The sequence below is a fragment of the Molothrus aeneus genome, chromosome 11, assembly GCF_037042795.1.
Source record: "Molothrus aeneus isolate 106 chromosome 11, BPBGC_Maene_1.0, whole genome shotgun sequence".
NCBI lineage: Eukaryota > Metazoa > Chordata > Aves > Passeriformes > Icteridae > Molothrus > Molothrus aeneus.
In genome coordinates this window covers 19,549,359-19,567,697 of record NC_089656.1, presented here as the reverse complement: position 1 = coordinate 19,567,697, position 18,339 = coordinate 19,549,359, and the positions used below count along the sequence as shown (strand labels likewise).

Here is an 18,339-nt window from a genome sequence, read left to right as displayed (position 1 = left end):
GGATTTTGGGACGGAATTGTTCCCTGAGAGGGCGAAGAGGGGCTGGGATGGAATTCCCAGAGCAGCTGGGGCTGCCCTGGATCCCTGGCAGTGCCCAAGGCCAGGCTGGAGCACTCTGGGACAGGGCAGGTCTCTCTGCCCAGTAAATGAATTTTAAGGTCCTTCCCACCCAAACCATCTCAGGATTCTCTGATCCAAACCCCTAAATTCAACCAGAGCTCTGAACATTAAATATGTTAACACTCCAAACCCTCAGTAATTCAAAATTCAGAGGTGCAACAGTGAACAAAGCCAAGGCTGCCAGAGATGCTTTTACTCCACAGGGCAAAGCTTCAGGAATCTCTAAAATTCTCCTTTTCCTTTCCCTACCCTGCAAAGTAAAATAATCTTTTCCACTTTTCCACTTACTGGGCTTTCCATCTTCCTCTCAGATGGGCTCCTAATCCTGTGAAGGACTTGCCTAAGCTGTTGTATATAGAACCTAAAGAACAGGATATGGGCTGCTCCTGCAAGACAAATGATTTGAAGCCTGGAGCCACAAAATTCCAGGTTTGCACAAACTAAAAGCTCCACAGTTTCCTCTGCATTACAAATGAGCCCAGAGTCCTCAAAGCCTGAAATCTGCAGGCTCTAACAGAGCCAAGTGGAGAAGTGGATCTCTTGTGGCATCATTTTTTAAAATAAAATTTATTTTTTCAATGCTTTAATTTTTTTTTTTGTAGGAGCAATTTGAAATAAAGGAGAGAACACAGAGGAAGAAAACACTGGACCCCAAAATCTACTTCAAAATCTACTACTCTAACAGAGCCAAGTGGAGAACTGGATCTCTTGTGGCATCATTTTTTTCATTTTTTAAAATAAAATTTATTTTTCAATGCTTTAATTATTTTTTTTTTTTTTGTAGGAGCAATTTGAAATAAAGGAGAGAACACACAGGAAGAAAACACTGGACCCCAAAATCTACTTCAAAAGTGCTTTGAAGTCCCCAAGATTTCTCGCTTCTAAGGGACAGCAAGAACCCAGAGAAGTTTTCAGCCCTGTGTGGTGTCTCCAAACTGGGAAAGGAGGAAAACGGGCTGAAATTCCAATTTGCTGCTGTGCAGGGTTCCTTTCCATGGGTGTCAGCAAAAGCAGAGAACAGAATGGATTTCAGATGTAAAATCTGTGCAGGCACTGTCACAATCTAAAATGCTGTTTTTTCCAACCAGGTCCTGAGCAAGGCATTTCCTACCAGGAAAAATCTCAAGCTAAAGGCACTGGAGGAGTCTTTAAGCAGATAAAGAGTTCCCAGTGGCATTAAAAACATGATTTACCTGCAGGAGAGAGAGAAATGCCCCCAGATGTGCACACAATAGCAGAGAGGAGCGTGCTGAGTGCTCCCTACCCACAAATGATTGCAGGCAGGGGAGCCCCAGCTGCCCCATCCCCAGCATGTCCCACTCCCAACCCAGCCAAAAATCAGGATATTGGACATGAGACCTCTCACTTGGGGAAATCCATAGGAGAGAAAAGGCAGGAATGATCCAGGGAGAAGGGATTTGAGGGCTTTTTGGATCATTTACTCTCCAAAGCTGCATCAAACACAGATATTTTACACAGCACAGCATCCACGAGCCACAGAACAGCACAGAAAAAATCCAGGCAGGAATATAAATCAGCACTTGGAGCAAAAGACAATGATTTGGAAGATGGATGCCCATAAAACAAGAGTAAAGTACAGGATTTAGATAATTTAAGACTGTCTGAGTGTGTTTTTAGTGATCTTTTCATGAATGGTGCCTCAAAAAAGAAAAAAAGTCCTTATTTTAAAAGAATAAAAACCTAAGTTTGCTTTATTGGGGGAAGGAATCTCATTTCCTTAAGGAAGCTTTCCATAAAAAACACACCAGAGACTTAAAAATAATTCAGTGATTGCAGAAATTGCAGGAGTTGGGTGATTTATACAGAGAGAGAGATCCTGGCTGCAGCTTGGGAGACAAAAAGGGCTGCAAAGAGAATTCAGGGAGCCACAGGGGAGAAAAGAGGAAATCAAGGATCAACATTCCAGTCTTAGCAAGGAAAAGCTCAGGAAGAAGGCAAAAGCAGGCAAATTCAAGTCAGCTTTAAAAGGCAACAGGTGCAGCAGGGATCAGAGACACAGGGAGAGAGCTGGGGGAGTTCAATTAAAATTAAAATTAAAAAGAACAACACAAGCAGGTCTGAAATAAATCTTTCTCCAGTTTTTCAGGGAAATAAAAACCAGGAAATGCAAAGGAAAAAAAGATTTGATTTGGTACAAACACGGAGGTGGTGACTGAAATGATTCAACACTCCCAAATTTTTGGAGGATCTGCTGTATAAAGTAAAGAGAAAAAGGGTTGGAGTTTCCTAAAAACCAGGATTAATTATAAACTAAGAAAATCCCAGGAAAACCACATTCCTGAGGAAGTAATCCTCTCTTTCTGGAAGGTCAGAAGTCAAGGAGCAAAAGACAAAACAATCCCCACAGAACATGAAACTGTAAAGAAATCAAATTAAGAACAAACTGAGGAGGAAGAGATCAAAACCAGACAGGAAATATTCCATCCTCATCCCACATTCAGAACCAGCTCCTAAAAACCAAACTCCATGGCAGGAGTTCCATTGGCACACCCTGAGTTTCTGCTGCTCCCCATCCTCCAGGAATCACAGATTTCCTTGGAAAATTCTAAGGTAAATCAGTATTTTCATGGACTTGGCAGAGTTAGGCTCAGGTGGCCCAGAAATTCCTGCTGGTTTTGGTGCATTTGGAAAGATTTGGGAAAGTGCAGCACAGAATCCAACAGCCATGTGTATAAAATACCAATATATTTCTATTAAATACAGAATCCAAGCAGATTTAGGTCACTGCTCCTTCACCTTCCAATTCCCTCTAATTTTTAAAACATAATGGGAAGCACAAGGATGGGGAATTCATCTTTAAGTGATGGACAAAACCCTTTTAAATTGACAAGAACATGATGGATCCTACAAGAAACAAAGGCTCCTGCCTGCTCAGAGAGGAGAAGGGGCTGATTTTTTGGGGCTTTGGCTCCCAAAATCCATTTTTTCTCAGCAGGGTCATACATTTGGAGTCTTTCTAATTAAACCAAGAGCACATGACAGCAAAATCTGCTGCTCCAAACACAGAGGGAGCAGAGGAAAAGCTGAAGCACCTCTGGAATTCCTGCTTGAGCCTTCAGGCTTTGATTCTGCAGAGCTGCTGCAGGGTTTGCCCTGCCCATATTGGAACCATTGGAGAGCAGGAATTGTTTACTCCTGTGACAGCTGGGGGATGATCTCCACAGCTGAGAGCCACTTCCCCTGCTCGGTTTGGGATGTTTAGGTTTGGGATGCAGGAGGGGAGGGATGCCAGAGCTTTGGAGGCTGCTCCAATGTCACATGCCTGGAAAATCCATCCTGGCACCAGAAATTCCCTTTCCAGGACATTGCTCTGATCCACAACGTCCAAAAAGAGACAGGAGGAGCTGCTGGGAACGTGGGGAGAAGGAGGAGGGAAGGCAAACTCAGCCACCAAGTCATTAACTCTGTTCATTCATATTTATTTAGGATATTTATCTGAATAATTCATCTTTAACAAGCCACAGATTCAGAGGAGACATGAAAATTTAAGTTATTTTAAATGCCTTTGTTTTTCGAATTAAAAGAACCCCACCAGAAGTTTTAAAAACAGAAAAATTAATGTTAATTGGGATCTAGAGTCTCCAAATTCCACCAAGGGATCCTGTTCCAGAGCAGGAGAGCTCCTCCACTCAGCCACACCTCAGCACCTCTCTGGAAGAGCAACCAGGCTATTTTTACCTATTTTACAGCAAACAGAACCTGGTTTATTCTGATTTATGGAAGGAGCCATCAGCATTCAAATATTGCCATCTAGTGGGGTGTCAAATTCCCAGTGTGGCAGGAAAGGATGGATTTTTATCTGTTTGCTCCATCCCAACTCCCCACAGGACACAGAGAGTGCTCTGAAAGATTCGGGAGCTGCAGGAGCAGGGAGAGGCTGGGGTGAATGAATTAATAAATCCCTGCAGAATTAATTAATCTCTGCATAATTAACTAATCCCTGCAGGAACAGAATATTTGTGATGTTCCTGGAATTCCACACGTTACAGAATTCCCAGAGGGATCCTTCAATCCCTTTCCTGATGGTGACAGAACATCCACAGTTGTTTAATAATCTGAGTCCAATTATTATAAATTAATCAATCAACCCATATAAGAAAATTATTCTGGACCAAACAGAGGGTTTATAATTTGAAAAGAGAAAACTGTTCTCTACTCCAGCCTTGCTCCAGGACCCAAGTTACACCAGAGTGATGACACTGGACAAATGTCATTTGCTTCTAGTTTTTTCCATCATTAAAAAAAAATCCTACATTTATTCCTATTTTGTCTCCTGTTTTGAAAAGAGAAGACAACAGCTGCAGCAGAAACCTTCTCAATGAGACCATCTTCAAAGCTGCCCTTTTCCTCTTTCCCCAGCCCTGCAAGAGCCCTGGGAAAGCTGTTTTTGTGTGCCCAGCTCAGCACTGTGCTCCTGCCTGTGCAGCAGTGCAGACCTGCTCACTCCAGCACGTACTCGAACCAAGCCTGGCCAAAAGGGAGAAGCACTGAGGGATGGAAGGAGTGTGCAAACAGATGGTCCAAGTGACCTCATACATTCATTTTCTGGTTTCTGGAGAGCCCAGCGCTCACCAGTGCCTGACAGCACATCACACACAGTGGAGTTACAGCAGTGGGGACTGACAGCCCCACCACGGCTTTGCCAAGAATGGAAAATTGAATTCCTCGCTTGTCTAACACAAGGACAACAAGAGGAGTGTGAGGAGGAGAGAGAAAACACACAATTTATTTTCTTTCCCCAAAATTGCTGCCTTTTTTTTTTTTTCAGTTTATTAACAGGGCCTGGCCAGGAAAATAATTGAAATCAAGAGAAGTGCCCAGGAAAGAAGCAAACTGCAGGCAGCAGCGAGTTCCAGCTGGAAGCAAGGCCAGCACTGATGCCATGGATGAGAACTGTGGGGCTGAGATAAACTCAATGGGTTCTCCCATTATCTTCTTGCCTGGCCTCAAACGAGGTTATCAGTGCCCTGCATGTGGCAGCATTTAATTGATTCACAAAGCAGCAGCTCTGTGGAGCTGGAGCCAGGCTCGTGCAGCTCTGAGGGACACAGCGTGTGAGGGCAGCAGCAGCACGAGGCCAACAGGAATTAAAGCTCTGCAGACAGGAGAAAAGCCCAACAGAAAGGATTTCTTTCACTTCTTGCTTTTTAAAGATGTGCTGAACTCTCCGACTTGGCTCCTGAGGAGGACAGAGCTCCCCAGCTCTGCAGCCTCTCTGGTTTTGTCCCCAGCAGGTGACACCACCTTCCCAAGAGGGCCAGCCCAGCTGCAGGGGGAGCAGAGCCCCTGGCAAGGCTCCGAGCCCAGGCTGAGACAGCACCGAGCTCAGCAGGACCTGCACCATTGCCCCGGTCTGCCATGGGCACACTGCTGCAGAACTGGGCAAATCCAACCCTTCCACCCCAAAGGGAACCTGCCCTCCCCCTGAGGCGTGCTGAGGAGCAGGAGTGTCCCACTGAGCACCTGGAGCAGGGCAGGGTGTCCTGAAGGACAGACTCCATCCAGTGCCTTCCAAAGCAAACAGTTCCAGGGTGCTGTGATAACACCCCAGGACAGCCTGCAGTCACTCCATATTTCCCAAGAACTGCAGCCCGTGGTATTTAACACTGGGAGAAGAAAATGTTGGCAAAAAGGATTTCCAGGGACCACAGGATTAGCTCATCCAGCAGACACAAACCACAGGACTCCTGTTCAGGCTCCCAGGGCTGGCAAGAGGAGTTCTTATCCTATAGCCTGAGGAACCCTGGGCTGGGGCCAGCAGCTCAGGGATGCTCAGGAAATTGCTGGGATGAGCTCTGCCACTGCCCCAAACCCCCAGAGCATCCATGGCTGAATCCTGAGGGAGCTGGGGAGGGACTGGAGCAACAATTACCAACATCCCAATGCCAGAAATCCCCACTTTGTGCTGCTGATGAAATGGTAAAGACACAGGAAAAAATGCCAGCTTGGATCATTTTTCCTCAGGCTCTCCAGCAGTCTCCAGATGGAATCCAAGGTTTGGATGCACCTCTACAAGTGCTGATGTTCAGGACTGTGGCATGTTGGTGTGACACTTTCAATCCATGGGATGTTATTCAATACTCTGACAGCCAGCCATACTCTGAATATTGTGGGATATTCAGAAAGGAGACACGAGTAGCTCAAAATTATAAACAGGATATGAAAGGAAGGCAAAATATGCCAAAAAAGCATCCAAATATTAGGAAGGAAAGAAGAAAAAGAGGAAAAATTGGTAGAGTTAATAAAAATGCAGTAATAAAAAGGGCTTTTAGAGGTGGGAAAGTGAAAGAATAGAAAACATTGATGATATTCTGTATTTATAGAGCATGTCCTCAGTAATTGCAATGTTTGTTTAGAGCACCTGAAGGAGACAGAAGCTGGAGAGAAATTATTTCCAGGGTTCTGGAGGGGCAGGACACAAGGGATGGCCTCCCACTCCCAGGGACAGGTTAGGTGGGATTTTGGGAAGGAATCATCCCCTGGGAGGGGTGAAGAGGCCCTGGAATGGATTCCCAGAGAATCCCCTGCATCCCTGGAAGTGTCCAAGGCCAGGCTGGACAAGGCTTGGAGCAGCCTGGGACAGTGGGAAGTGTCCCTGCCATGGCAGAGGGTGGCCCTGGATCTTTAAAATATAACTATAAATATAAATACACATATAACTATAAATACATATACAACTATAAATACACATATAACTAGAAATACACATATAAATCTGAACATACAAATATAAATACATAAATATAAAATACAACTATAAAGAATGGCTGCACACAGCCCAAACCACTCCAGGATTCCATGATAAACATCTCAAAAACCAGCACCAGCCTGGACTGTCCCACAAAACATCCTCTGGTGAGAAACATCTGAGCTCAGCTCATCCATGAGAACTTCCTGCCCTTCCTCCAGGATTTGCAAGCAGGATAATCCCCAAGAAGGACAGAAATGTGATCTATTTGTGTTTATCCTGCTGTTATTAAGCTCAGGCTCCCCATGAAAGCTGGAGCAGCAGTGCTGAGCTCCCCACACGTTTTCCACGCCACCAGAGGCAGCTCCAAGCAGCCCAACCTGCCTGGGCTGTGGGCAGCAATATTTCTATTCCTATTCCTATTTCTATTTCTATTCCTATTCCTATTTCTCTTTCTCTCTCCATACATAAACTCATCCCACTGCCATCAATTCCACAGCCAAATGTGGTTCCTATTAAGCAGCCGTGTGTGGGCTGCAGCTCCAGAGCTGGTGTGTGGATTTTTGGGAAGCAGAGCCAGTGTTTAATTCCATTTGGCCTCTGCTGAGGACACAAGTCCTTTCAGAGTGTATTAACATCTCTTTCAACTCCTGCAGTAGGAGAAGTGCTCCCATCCCTACTGCAAGAAATGTTTTATAGAGCAGGAGCAGCAAGCTTTGATGAGGGATTTCTTTCTGTGCTGTGTTTTTGTGGCTTAAAAAGTGAAGTTATTTGGCATTTGAAGCAGAAAATGCATCATTCAGAGTTAAAAATCAGATTTTATCATTGGGTATTCTCAGCTAACACTTTGTTTTATGGTATTTAAAAGACAGGGATGCATTCTGGATGAAATTAAAGGGAAATGGGAAAATTCACTCTATGAGAGTGGAAGCAGATGGGAAAATTCACCCAAATTTTTCAGCACAGTTTCCTCCCCTTTGTGAGCACTGGAGGGTTTAGGTGGGGGATTGAAGCTTTTGAGTTGTTTTTTTTTTCTCAGCAACAATCCTGTCCCTAACAAGAGAATTATTTCCATGTGCATAAATCATCCCCTGAGCAACAGATGCTGTCTGGAGCCCAAATAAGAATTGTGGGGTCCAATAACACAAGGGCACAGGTTCCCCCTAATGCAATTCATGACTTTGGATCTCCTTCCTCCACCCAGCCAGAAATTCTGCATTAAATGTGCAGGTTCTGATCTTCCATCCTCGTGGAATAATTAACCAGAACTGACAAATAAGTGGGAAAATGATTGGTGAAAATCTGCAAAAACCCATGGGCAGAGCAAGGGGCTTGCACAGAAATAATACACAAAGTTACACACAATAATATATAACATATGTGTATATGTGTATATATATTATAAGTAACTAATCTTATTTAGTTTTCATTTAGTTGCTTTGATTATTTTGAAGAATAAGAATGACTGATAAATTTTCTTTTCTGAGCTTCAGAAATCCCCTCTCCATTTTTTCCAGCATGCCATGGAAAATCATCTTTTCTATTACACCATTTCTTATAACTGCAAAATTCTGAATTTGGGGATCTGTTTTTTCCAACTTGCTCGTGGAAATTGCTGTAAAATCTCCAAAGACCTAAACCTGTATTTTCTGTTAGGCAAAGAAAATTACAACTGAGGATGTTCTTGGCTTGTATTTCACCAGCAAAAGTCTCCATTTTTAGCAGGGCTGAGGTAATGAGCTATTTCATGACATAGATTGTGTTTAAATCATTCTGGTTTCTTGCCCAAAAGCTCTCCTCAGTACCACTGCCACCCCACAAGCAAATTCCTACCACAAGTGAAAATTTAGACTTCCAAAGATAAACTTTCCTCTCCTCTTGTGGTAAACCCAGTGCAGAGCATCAAGAATTTTTAATAAACACACAGCTCTTCATTTTCTATACTTTCTGCATATTACACAAAATACTTTCTTATTAAATACAGATTTGCTTGGTGTTTTTCTTATAGAAAAAAAAAAGATGGAATATCTTTGCACTGACAAACTGCAAGAAACTTGAAACGAAAGGAAAAACAAAATCCTTTCTATTTCCTTGGGCTCCTCTGGCTGTCACTGGCACAGGCCAGGCTGATGACATTGGATTTTTCATTTCTGGTTGAATTAAGTCATCAAAGCATCATTGGCTGAGAGCAGAAGCAAATCCCACTGTGGGGAGCAGCCCTGAGGGGGTTCCCACACCAGGGACACTCGGGTTTGGGGCGATTTTCTGGGAGAACACCTCAGGGATGAAAAGCAGATGTGTGTGGACAGGGAATGGGGATTTGGGATGGCAGGGCTCTGCCCAGGCAGGGATGGAATCATGGCACACACAAGCTCTGAGCGTGGGCACAATCCCATCCTTGAGAGCTGAGTGCTCCACATTCCTCACCAGGCTCTGAATCCAGCTCCACTCCCACTTAATTACTGCCAGTGATGACACATGAGGTTATTAAGTGAAATCATCATTCCTGGACCACTGTTCTCACTGTTACATTTGCTGCTCCATCAAGTTCTCCTGTGTTTTCTTTGCTGGTTGCCACAGGATTCTTTGTCCTTGCTGGTAGCAGATCAACATTTCATTGCCCAAACCAGACTTCTCTGGCCAGATCCACACAGGGTCTATTTTTTCCAGAAATCCCTAGTTTTTTATGGCCTGGCTCCCAAAGAAAACAACACAGCAGCCAACAGCAGGAAGGAGTGAAGTTGTTTCAGATACCTGGATCCCAAACCATGCTCATATCACCAAAGTCAGACACGGATTGCTGCTCATGATCCGCTGCTCTCACATCTGTGCCATTCCAGACCTTCTCCAGCTGCAGGGATCACTTCCATAATCCAGTATTTTCATGGTCAGAATGCCTCACAGAAATGACATAATCCCCAGCTTGAGCTCTTGGTCACATGGACACATTCCTTCCCCATGCTCACATTGGCAAACATCTTCCTCCACAACCAGTTACAAACTGACCCATGTGATTTGTGCTCTCAGATTTGAGGGATGGGAAAAGAACTGCCTGGGAATCGCTTTAACACTGGTGCAAGATCCATTTCTTAGTGTTTCTAAAAGCTTTTAACAAAAATCTATGTTTTAATAGCAACATCGTTGACACTGATGAGATCAGCAGACAAGAAGGCTTTGGAGATCAGCATTAATTTGAATTGCCTTCTCTCTTAAAAATACATATTTAATATGTTTGTAAAAGAAGCCCAAAGTCTTCTGCTTCAGGTAAATAATGAAGCAAAAATTGCCCTAATGCAGCCACCTGAGTGGGTTAGATTTGGTTTTCAACTTCCCCAAAAATGGCCTGAAAACCACTGAAAACAGCAGCAGATAAGAGGAACATGTTTCCTGCCATCACCAAACACCATTCACATTCCCTTCCCTGTAACTATCCCACAGCCACTTCTCCAAACACCACCCCAAATAATCCCTTGCTGACCTCTTCCTAAGCCTTACCTGGAGTTTCAAATTGCCAATTCCACACAAAACTCGCCAGGAGGACAAATTATTCCCACTCCAGATCCACTGATGACTACACAAAATGTGGCTATCAAGTATCTGGTAACAAGAAGAGCTCCAGGTTTATTAGAATCCAGTTCAAGGATCACTCCTGGGCCTGCCCAGACAGCCCAACAATCCCAGCCTGTCCTTGGGAACGGTGTCCAAACACTCCTGGAGCTCTGGCAGCCTCGGGGCCGTGCCCATTCCCTGACTGCAGTGCTCAACCACCACCTGGCAGAAGAAACTTCTCCCAAAACCCTGGTTATGCTAATTTCTTGGAAATAAAGCACAGGGAACAGACTTGGCTGTCCTCAATGTATTCACTAGCAGTCACCACAGCAGAACACGATGCTCACGTCCAGATTCCCCTTTTCATTTCAAACCAGTGGCTGTGCCTTTGTTCTACATGAAACCACATTTGATTCCTTTTAAATTAACAAATATCGTGCCTTTAACACAAATAATATCAGTCCACAGCTCCATAACAGCTTAAATAATCCAAAGACTGGTGCACATGGAGCAGACAGAAATCCAACAGCGTCCTGCCATTCCTGCTGTGAACCCAGATTTTATGATTCTGAGGTTGCCAACTTTTCCCATCACAATCTCAGCAAGTCTTTTGAAAAAAGAGACATAAATGGGAAGTCAAAAACTACAGCTCAAGACCATGCTGGTCTGAGCACTTGAACAGTACTGAAATTTGTGTTATTAATTATTTCTGCAATATTTACTATACTCACAGCTGACGGTTGCACAGATGTCAGAATTCAGAATAAAAGACTGAGGAATTTCTGGTGAATACCCACCAGCTGAAGTAAACCAGCCCTTTAGGATTTCTTCCTAAAACCCCTAAACCTTCTTCATAAACAAAAGCCACCAGAACATCTCACCACACATCAAACACACCCTTAAAATCTCATTTAACCCCTCCACGTCTGCCTTACCAACACACCAAACTCCCCGGTTTCACTCACAGCGAATCCCGTAGATCATGAGAGGATCCAGCTGCTTCTTGCCGTGCTTGCCCTGGCCCGAGAGGTTGGAGATGGCCTGGATCTCCCTGTGGAAGAGGTAATCCAGCAGGGTCAGCGCCATCTTCTCGGCCGTGCGGCAGTTGGTGCTGATGTGCAGCATGTCTGCGGGCGTGATGGGGCAGCGCACGCGCATCTCGGGGTTGTTCTCGTCACCCAGCCACGTCCCGTTGGGGTAATCCTCTGAAACACACATGGAGACAGGCTGGGTGATCCTCTGAAACACACATGGGGACAGGCTAGGTGATCCTCTGAAACACACATGGGGACAGGCTGGGTGATCCTCTGAAACACACATGGGGACGGGCTGGGGTGATCCTCTGAAACACACATGGGGACAGGCTGGGTGATCCTCTGAAACACACATGGGGCAAAGGTGAGCAGGGAGACAGGCTGGGGTAATCCTCCGAAACACACATAGAGACAGGCTGGGTGATCCTCTGAAACACACATGGGGACAGGCTGGGTGATCCTCTGAAACACACATGGGCAAGGGTGAGCAGGGAGACAGGCTGGGGTAATCCTCTGAAACACACATGGAGACAGGCTGGGTGATCCTCTGAAACACACATGGAAAGAAGCTGGGGTGATCCTCTGAAACACACATGGGGACAGGCGGGGTGATCCTCTGAAACACACATGGGGACAGGCTGGGGTAATCCTCTGAAACACACATGGGGACAGGCTGGGTGATCCTCTGAAACACACATGGGGACAGGCTGGGGTAATCCTCTGAAACACACATGGGGACAGGCTGGGGTGATCCTCTGAAACACACATGGGGCAAGGGTGAGAAAATCCTCTGAAACACACATGGGGCAAAGGCTGAGACAGGCTGGAGTAATCCTCTGAAACACACATGGGCAAGGGTGAGCAGGGAGACAGGCTGGGGTAATCCTCTGAAACACACATGGGGCAAAGGCTGAGACAGGCTGGGGTGATCCTCTGAAACACACATGGGGCAAGGGTGAGCAGGAGGCAGGCTCAGGACAGAGCCAAGATTGCTCAAGTTTGCATCCTCTCCCCCAGTTTGCCTCCTGCTGTCCGTGGGCTTTCCCAGCTGAGTGCAGCAGGATTGTGATGGCGGCCACTGAGAGAAAGAAACCCAAATTCACCCAGCAGTGACCAGAAGTTACTGTTGTTCATGTTCTGACCCACACAGCAACTGGCGAGGCCAGTCCAGGTGTCCAGCTCACTCTCAGAGATCTCTTTTATTGAGAAACCAGGCCCAGTGCTCTCATCCCATAAAAACGAAGGTTACTGCAGCTCTGGGATATTCTCAAAGCACAGCAAATTTCAAGCAATCAACAGCTTTAAACCTTATTTTTCCCCAACCCCAAACCCATGAGATTAAAGCAAAATTAAGCAAGATTATAGATTTAGGAAATTATAATCAATAGTGAACGCTAACCTGTTTAATCATTTAAAAGGAGTACATCAAGCAATTACAATAATTTAGGATGTAACCAGAGATCCTAAATATAATTTGGGTTTTTCCTCATATTTACTGGCTATATTATTTTCTAAATAATAGTTTCCCAAGGAACAGGCCCAGCAGAAGGATAATTATTCAATCACTAATCATCTCCCCTCTTATTCAAATATAAGACCATCAGTGCCACAGCTATACCTACCTACACACACACTCAATATATTAAGAAGCTTTTTTATTTCTTTCCCAGTTTGTCAGGGGGAAAAAAAGGAACATGAGGGATTTAATTAAATAAATAATTTGACTTCAAAGGAATATTAGGCCCTCACTTCAATTGACCTGTGCAGACAATGCCAAAAGTTGATGGATTCAAGACTAACCAGAAACTGGAACAGAGCTCAGGACCAACCCTACCTCAAGTGGAGGATGGAACACACAGTCAAAGATGAGACTCCTATTGCAGACATAAACCAAACCTCCAGAATTCCTCACACTGCTAATTGGAGCGGGATAGGAAACACTCCAGCAATATTTCAGTGTCCACTGACATGGACCATTTGGGTTTGATTTCCATGTTTGCTCAACTGTGGAGTAAAACAAGGTTTGCTGACTGAGGGGTCACTCAGCCCTTCCACAGAGAGCTTTCCAGTAATTTATTGTGAACAGCATTCAGCTACAATTACATTAATGACTTTTCTTTCATTAAGTGATCTTACAGCAGAGTTTTGTATGTAGACAAAAATAAACACAATAAACCAGTTCCTGGTTTCCATAACCCTGCCAGTCCCCAAAGGAGGTGACAGAGCTCAGGTCAAACAGCGTTTCCTTTTCACACCGAGCAGCACCCACAGCAAGCAGCATCTGGATATCCAAATCCTGCCCTGGGCTTTATCAGACTACAAGCCAGAAGAACTCAATAAAATAGAACATAAAAGCAACTCCAAACACTCCAAGCTGCTTTTCCAGCACGACCTTTGGGTTGAGTCACCCCACATGTCAGGGCCAAGTTCGCAGGCTGAGTAACGACAGGATGAGGCAAACGTTGGGTTGTGCAATGCTGATTTATCACTGAGAGCAGCAGATTATCAGCACGAGCACAGCCACACAACCAGGGAATGGCTTGGGCTGGAAGGGACCTCAGAATTCATCTCCTCCACCCCTGCCATGGGCAGGAACACTTTCCACTGTCCCAGGTGCTCCCAGCCCTGTCCAGCCCGGCCTTGGGCACTGCCAGGGATGCAGGGGCAGCCACAGCTGCTCTGGGCACCCTGGGCCTCCCCACAGGGAAGAATTTCTTCCTTATATTCAGTAACTTGCAAGGAAAACTATTTATTATTGACATATGTAGCAACTCATCCCTCAAATTTTTTTCCTGCTGAAATCAGAACTTCATGCCCTGTCCTGAATATATTTTTATACACTTGCAAATTGTTTGTATTTTTTTGCCTTAATTTGATCCTTTCTTTTTTTATCCTGAGCCAGGATAGGTCACACTGGCTGCTTTCTGCTCCCAGTACCAGGTGCCATCTGAAAAATAAAGTGGTTTGGATGAGTTGTGCCTTGTTTTGCATGCCACTGTGTCTGGCCTCACCACAAGTCTGGTTACCATTATCAGGGAAAACAACAGGCTGTTCCTCAAGATAAATGGACTGGGTTAGAAAAATTTGGGCAGATCTGGCGAAGGAAAAACATCTCTGGATCAATGTGTATGTTTTTCAAAGAAATTCTAGGAAGCCTGAATAAATTATCCTCCAGCCTATCACAGCCTTGCTGCCTTACAGCTCACAGGATTGCTGTTGGATATAGGAATTTTTATTCCTTATGGAACACCTTTTGCCTGCAGACTTTTTTAACAAACGTTGTTAACCTACATGAACCAAAGATTTTGTTCAATTTGCAAAATCCTCTCTTTTTTTCTGCTGGCACAGAGTCCAGAACATACTGTTTTTACCACATGCAACTGTTCTTTTATTGCTCCCAGCCTGGAAAAAAAGACATTATCTTGTTATTCTGACCTATGACCACAATCCCCCCACTAAATTATCTCTTGCATTTTCCTCCTCCTTTCAAACAGAAAGGGAATTTATTTTATAACCATTTTGCATTAAGCATGACTGAAGTTAACCATGAATCCACTGCAGCTCTGTGAGGGCACAAAAGCTGAATTATTCCTTATTTTAGATCAAAATCATTCCTGCCAGGCTGCCAACACATCCGGCACTTTGCAGGGAGCAAACACAGAACTGGCACCCAAAAATCTGCTGGAAAAAGGAAATCCAGGGCCAGTTCTGAGTGAGGCACAAACACCCTGAGCTGTGGTGTGAGGTGGAGGAGAAGGGATAAGGCAGGAGAAAACAGATTGGGAATTGGGTGGAAATTCCCTCTGAGCAATTAAATGCATAAACAGTATTGACTAAATCTGGATCATTGGAAGCTCCCAGCACTGAAACATCCTTTAATGCATGTGGAATGGCTCTTGAGGTGCATTATCAGGCTTTAGAGGTGATATCTGGGTGGAATAGGTTATTTAGTGCATGCATGTAAAAGGCAGACTGCACCCCCCAGCACTGCACAGCCATACCCTGCTGCTGCTGCTGCTCCTTAAAGGTGTCCAAAAACTCAGCCAGTGTCAGCTGGGGAGGAAGAGAACACTCAAAGAACACCCTTCCCTTCAGCTCAGTGAAGCACAACTGCACACACTCACCTGGAGCTCAGCTCTTCACACACCTTCTCATTTTGCCCTAGTTTTCTTTCTCTAATTAATTAACTGAGGAAGAACTCCATTCCCTGGAGGGAGGCAGAGCCCTGGCACAGCTGCCCAGGGACAATGTGGGGTGTCCTCCTCTGGCCACATCCCAAACCCACCTGGATGTGTCCCTGCCTGGGACTGGGTGATCTCCAGAGCTCCCTTCCAACCATTCCCTGATCCTGTGAATTTTCCTGAGGACCCTGTTGCCCTTTTTTACACCAAGTATCAGATCACCTCTGCTCATTTCTCCTCCCAGTGCAGAAAGCCCTGCCAGCTTTATCAGAGTCCCTCTCTGCACTCACAGCCCCATTTTCCCCCACACCAATTTCTAGTTCCTCTCCATTGTTCCCCTTTTTTCAACATCACAAAATTTGCCTTTATCTCCATTCTACTGAACCCAGTTTGCTTTCCAGTGCTGGTTTTGACTCTTTTTTGCTGCATTTCTTTTATCTCCCAGCACAGCTGACCATCCATCCCTGTTTGGGACGTGCTGCCACGCAAACAAGGAATTCTCTGGGAACAGGAGGAGCCAGTGTGGGGTCAGCAGCAAAAAAAAGCCCTGTCAAGAGAACAAAAACCAGACAGGGGCTGCTCTGGCCGTGCTCTCCCACCCAGGGAAGTGACAGACACTGAGCTGTTCCATTTTTCCATTGGGATAGGCTCCCCTGGTCTGACATGAGCTTGAAAGCAAAGCCAGGCCCTGCTCTAGCCCCAGGAGCTGTCAGTCATTCCTTTAAACTAGGGAAAACAAAAGGAAACACCTGCCCACAGAAATACTGGAATTAACATGTTCCATCACTCCAAGAAGTTGTGTTTATTTTACTCTCAAGGCTGGGTGCAAAGTTGGCAGTGGCAGCAAAAGACTGGTAGGTGCAGAGAGGCAGAAAGATGAATTAATCTTTAAAAAATTAAAATAAACCCCAAAAAAACAAATCCTAACTTACAAAAATAAACCTTCATTTCAAGAGAAATTAAATAATGTTTTGGCTGATGTATAGAAGATTCAACATCAGCATCATGTGGAGGGTTGGAACGAGATGAGCTTCAAGGTCCCTTCCAAGCAAAACCATTCCATGATTCTGTGATCTTTTAATGAGCTCCTGTCAATTAGCAGAAGTTCACAGGGGCAGTGATTAATTGGCAGAGACTCCAGAGCACTGACTTTATTAATTAAAAATCATTAAGTCTGTGGAAGGGAGGGACAACCAGGCTGTAACTTCACCTCCAGATGCAGCAGTGGAATTGAAAGCTGTGCTAAAAGAAAGGTTAAAGAGCTCTAAAGTCACATTCAGCACAACCTCGTCCAGCACAAAATGCAGCTCAGACACTGGGAATTGTGCCTGAGGAACAGCACACATGGCCTGGGCACAGAGCTGGAGTTTTTCACTAGACTGTTCTAGTGGGGGGAAAGAAAGGTTTCATTTCCTTGTGAATATCAAAGAAAAATAATGGAATAGTTTGGGTGAAGGGACACTGGAGATTGTCCAATTCCAGCCCTGACACCTTCCACCATCCCAGGGTGCTCCAAGCCCTGCCCAACCTGGCCTGGGACACTTCAGGGATGGGGCAGCCACAGAAAATCACATTTACTGATTTCTTATGAGTTTTCTCTGGGAAATCCATTCCAGGGCCTCCCCAGCCTCACAGGGAGGAATTCCTTCCCAGTATCCCACCTAACACTGCCCTGTTTCAGAGCAAACCCAGAAGAATCTTGTGCTCCAGGTAAATATTCCACAAAGGCTGAGGCTGAAGGAGACCCAGTCCCAGCTCACTCCCTGTGGATCCAGGAGCAGGAGGAATTTTGGGAACAGCCCCTGCACTCACAGGTTCTTCAGCCTCAGCACAACATCAGTGAGGCATCACTCGTTTGTTAGGAATAAGGCTCAGTTTTGGTGAAATCCAAGAGAGATTCCCTTACTTTATGACTCATGGAAGGATGTGATCAGATTAAAAGTTCAGATAAAAAAAGATCCAAAAAAACCTCAGAGAATTAAAACCCATGGACTCAAAGGGCTTTTCTAAAACCTTGGAAAATGTGTTTCACATCAGAAAATCAGATTTCTAATGTGGATTTTGCCCTTTTTTCCTTGTTTAGTATATCTTTGTTAGATTTGGGTGGAGATGGGCCAGCGTTAACTGCAAATATCCCTGTGGCAGACACCTGCAAGAAACTTGTTCATCTGCTGGCTCCCAATAATTGAAAAAAAACCCCAAAGCAATTCAATTTTTATCATTTTCTTTGGCTTTCACCAGTCCTCATCAGTGTCTCCACATCAGCAGCACATCATTGTGTTTTAGGGTACAAAAGGTTCACTCCTGCCCTGCTCCAGCTCCTCTCACTGTCTGTGCCTGTCCTGAGGAGCTTGGCAGGAAACAGCTCCAAGTGCTCATCCCACGGGTGAGATCTGAGCCTGCCTGAGCTGGAAAATCCTGTGCACAGATAAGTCTGGGACACAGAGCTGCCTGGATTCCCACTTGGAAAGCAAATCCTGAGTGCTGCTTAATGCTGCCATTATCAAATGACTGCTTCAGATGCCAAGTTGAGGAGACAAGATGCGACTGAGGAGTTTTCTCTGGAAAAAACATCAGTCATCCCTTAATTAACACCCAGTCTCCCCTTATCTGCTCCAAAAATACACGGTCACATTTCCAGCCTGGGGCTCTCTGCATGAGAAACAGGAGGGACAGGACACAGGGAATGGTTTCACACCAGGGTTACATGGGATATTGGGAAGGAATTCCTCCCTGTGAGGCTGGG

The 18,339-nt window shown here is 45.0% G+C and overlaps 1 protein-coding gene across 1 annotated transcript in view; it reads right to left on the bottom strand.

Moving 5' to 3' along the window:
* BANP (BTG3 associated nuclear protein) overlaps positions 1-18,339 on the bottom strand; it is a 114,022-nt gene that overhangs the window by 64,238 nt on the left and 31,445 nt on the right. Inside the window, exon 7 of the mRNA XM_066557389.1 lies at positions 11,344-11,583. Within this exon, the coding sequence (XP_066413486.1) occupies positions 11,344-11,583 (240 nt within the window). The remainder of the gene's footprint in view (positions 1-11,343; positions 11,584-18,339) is intronic.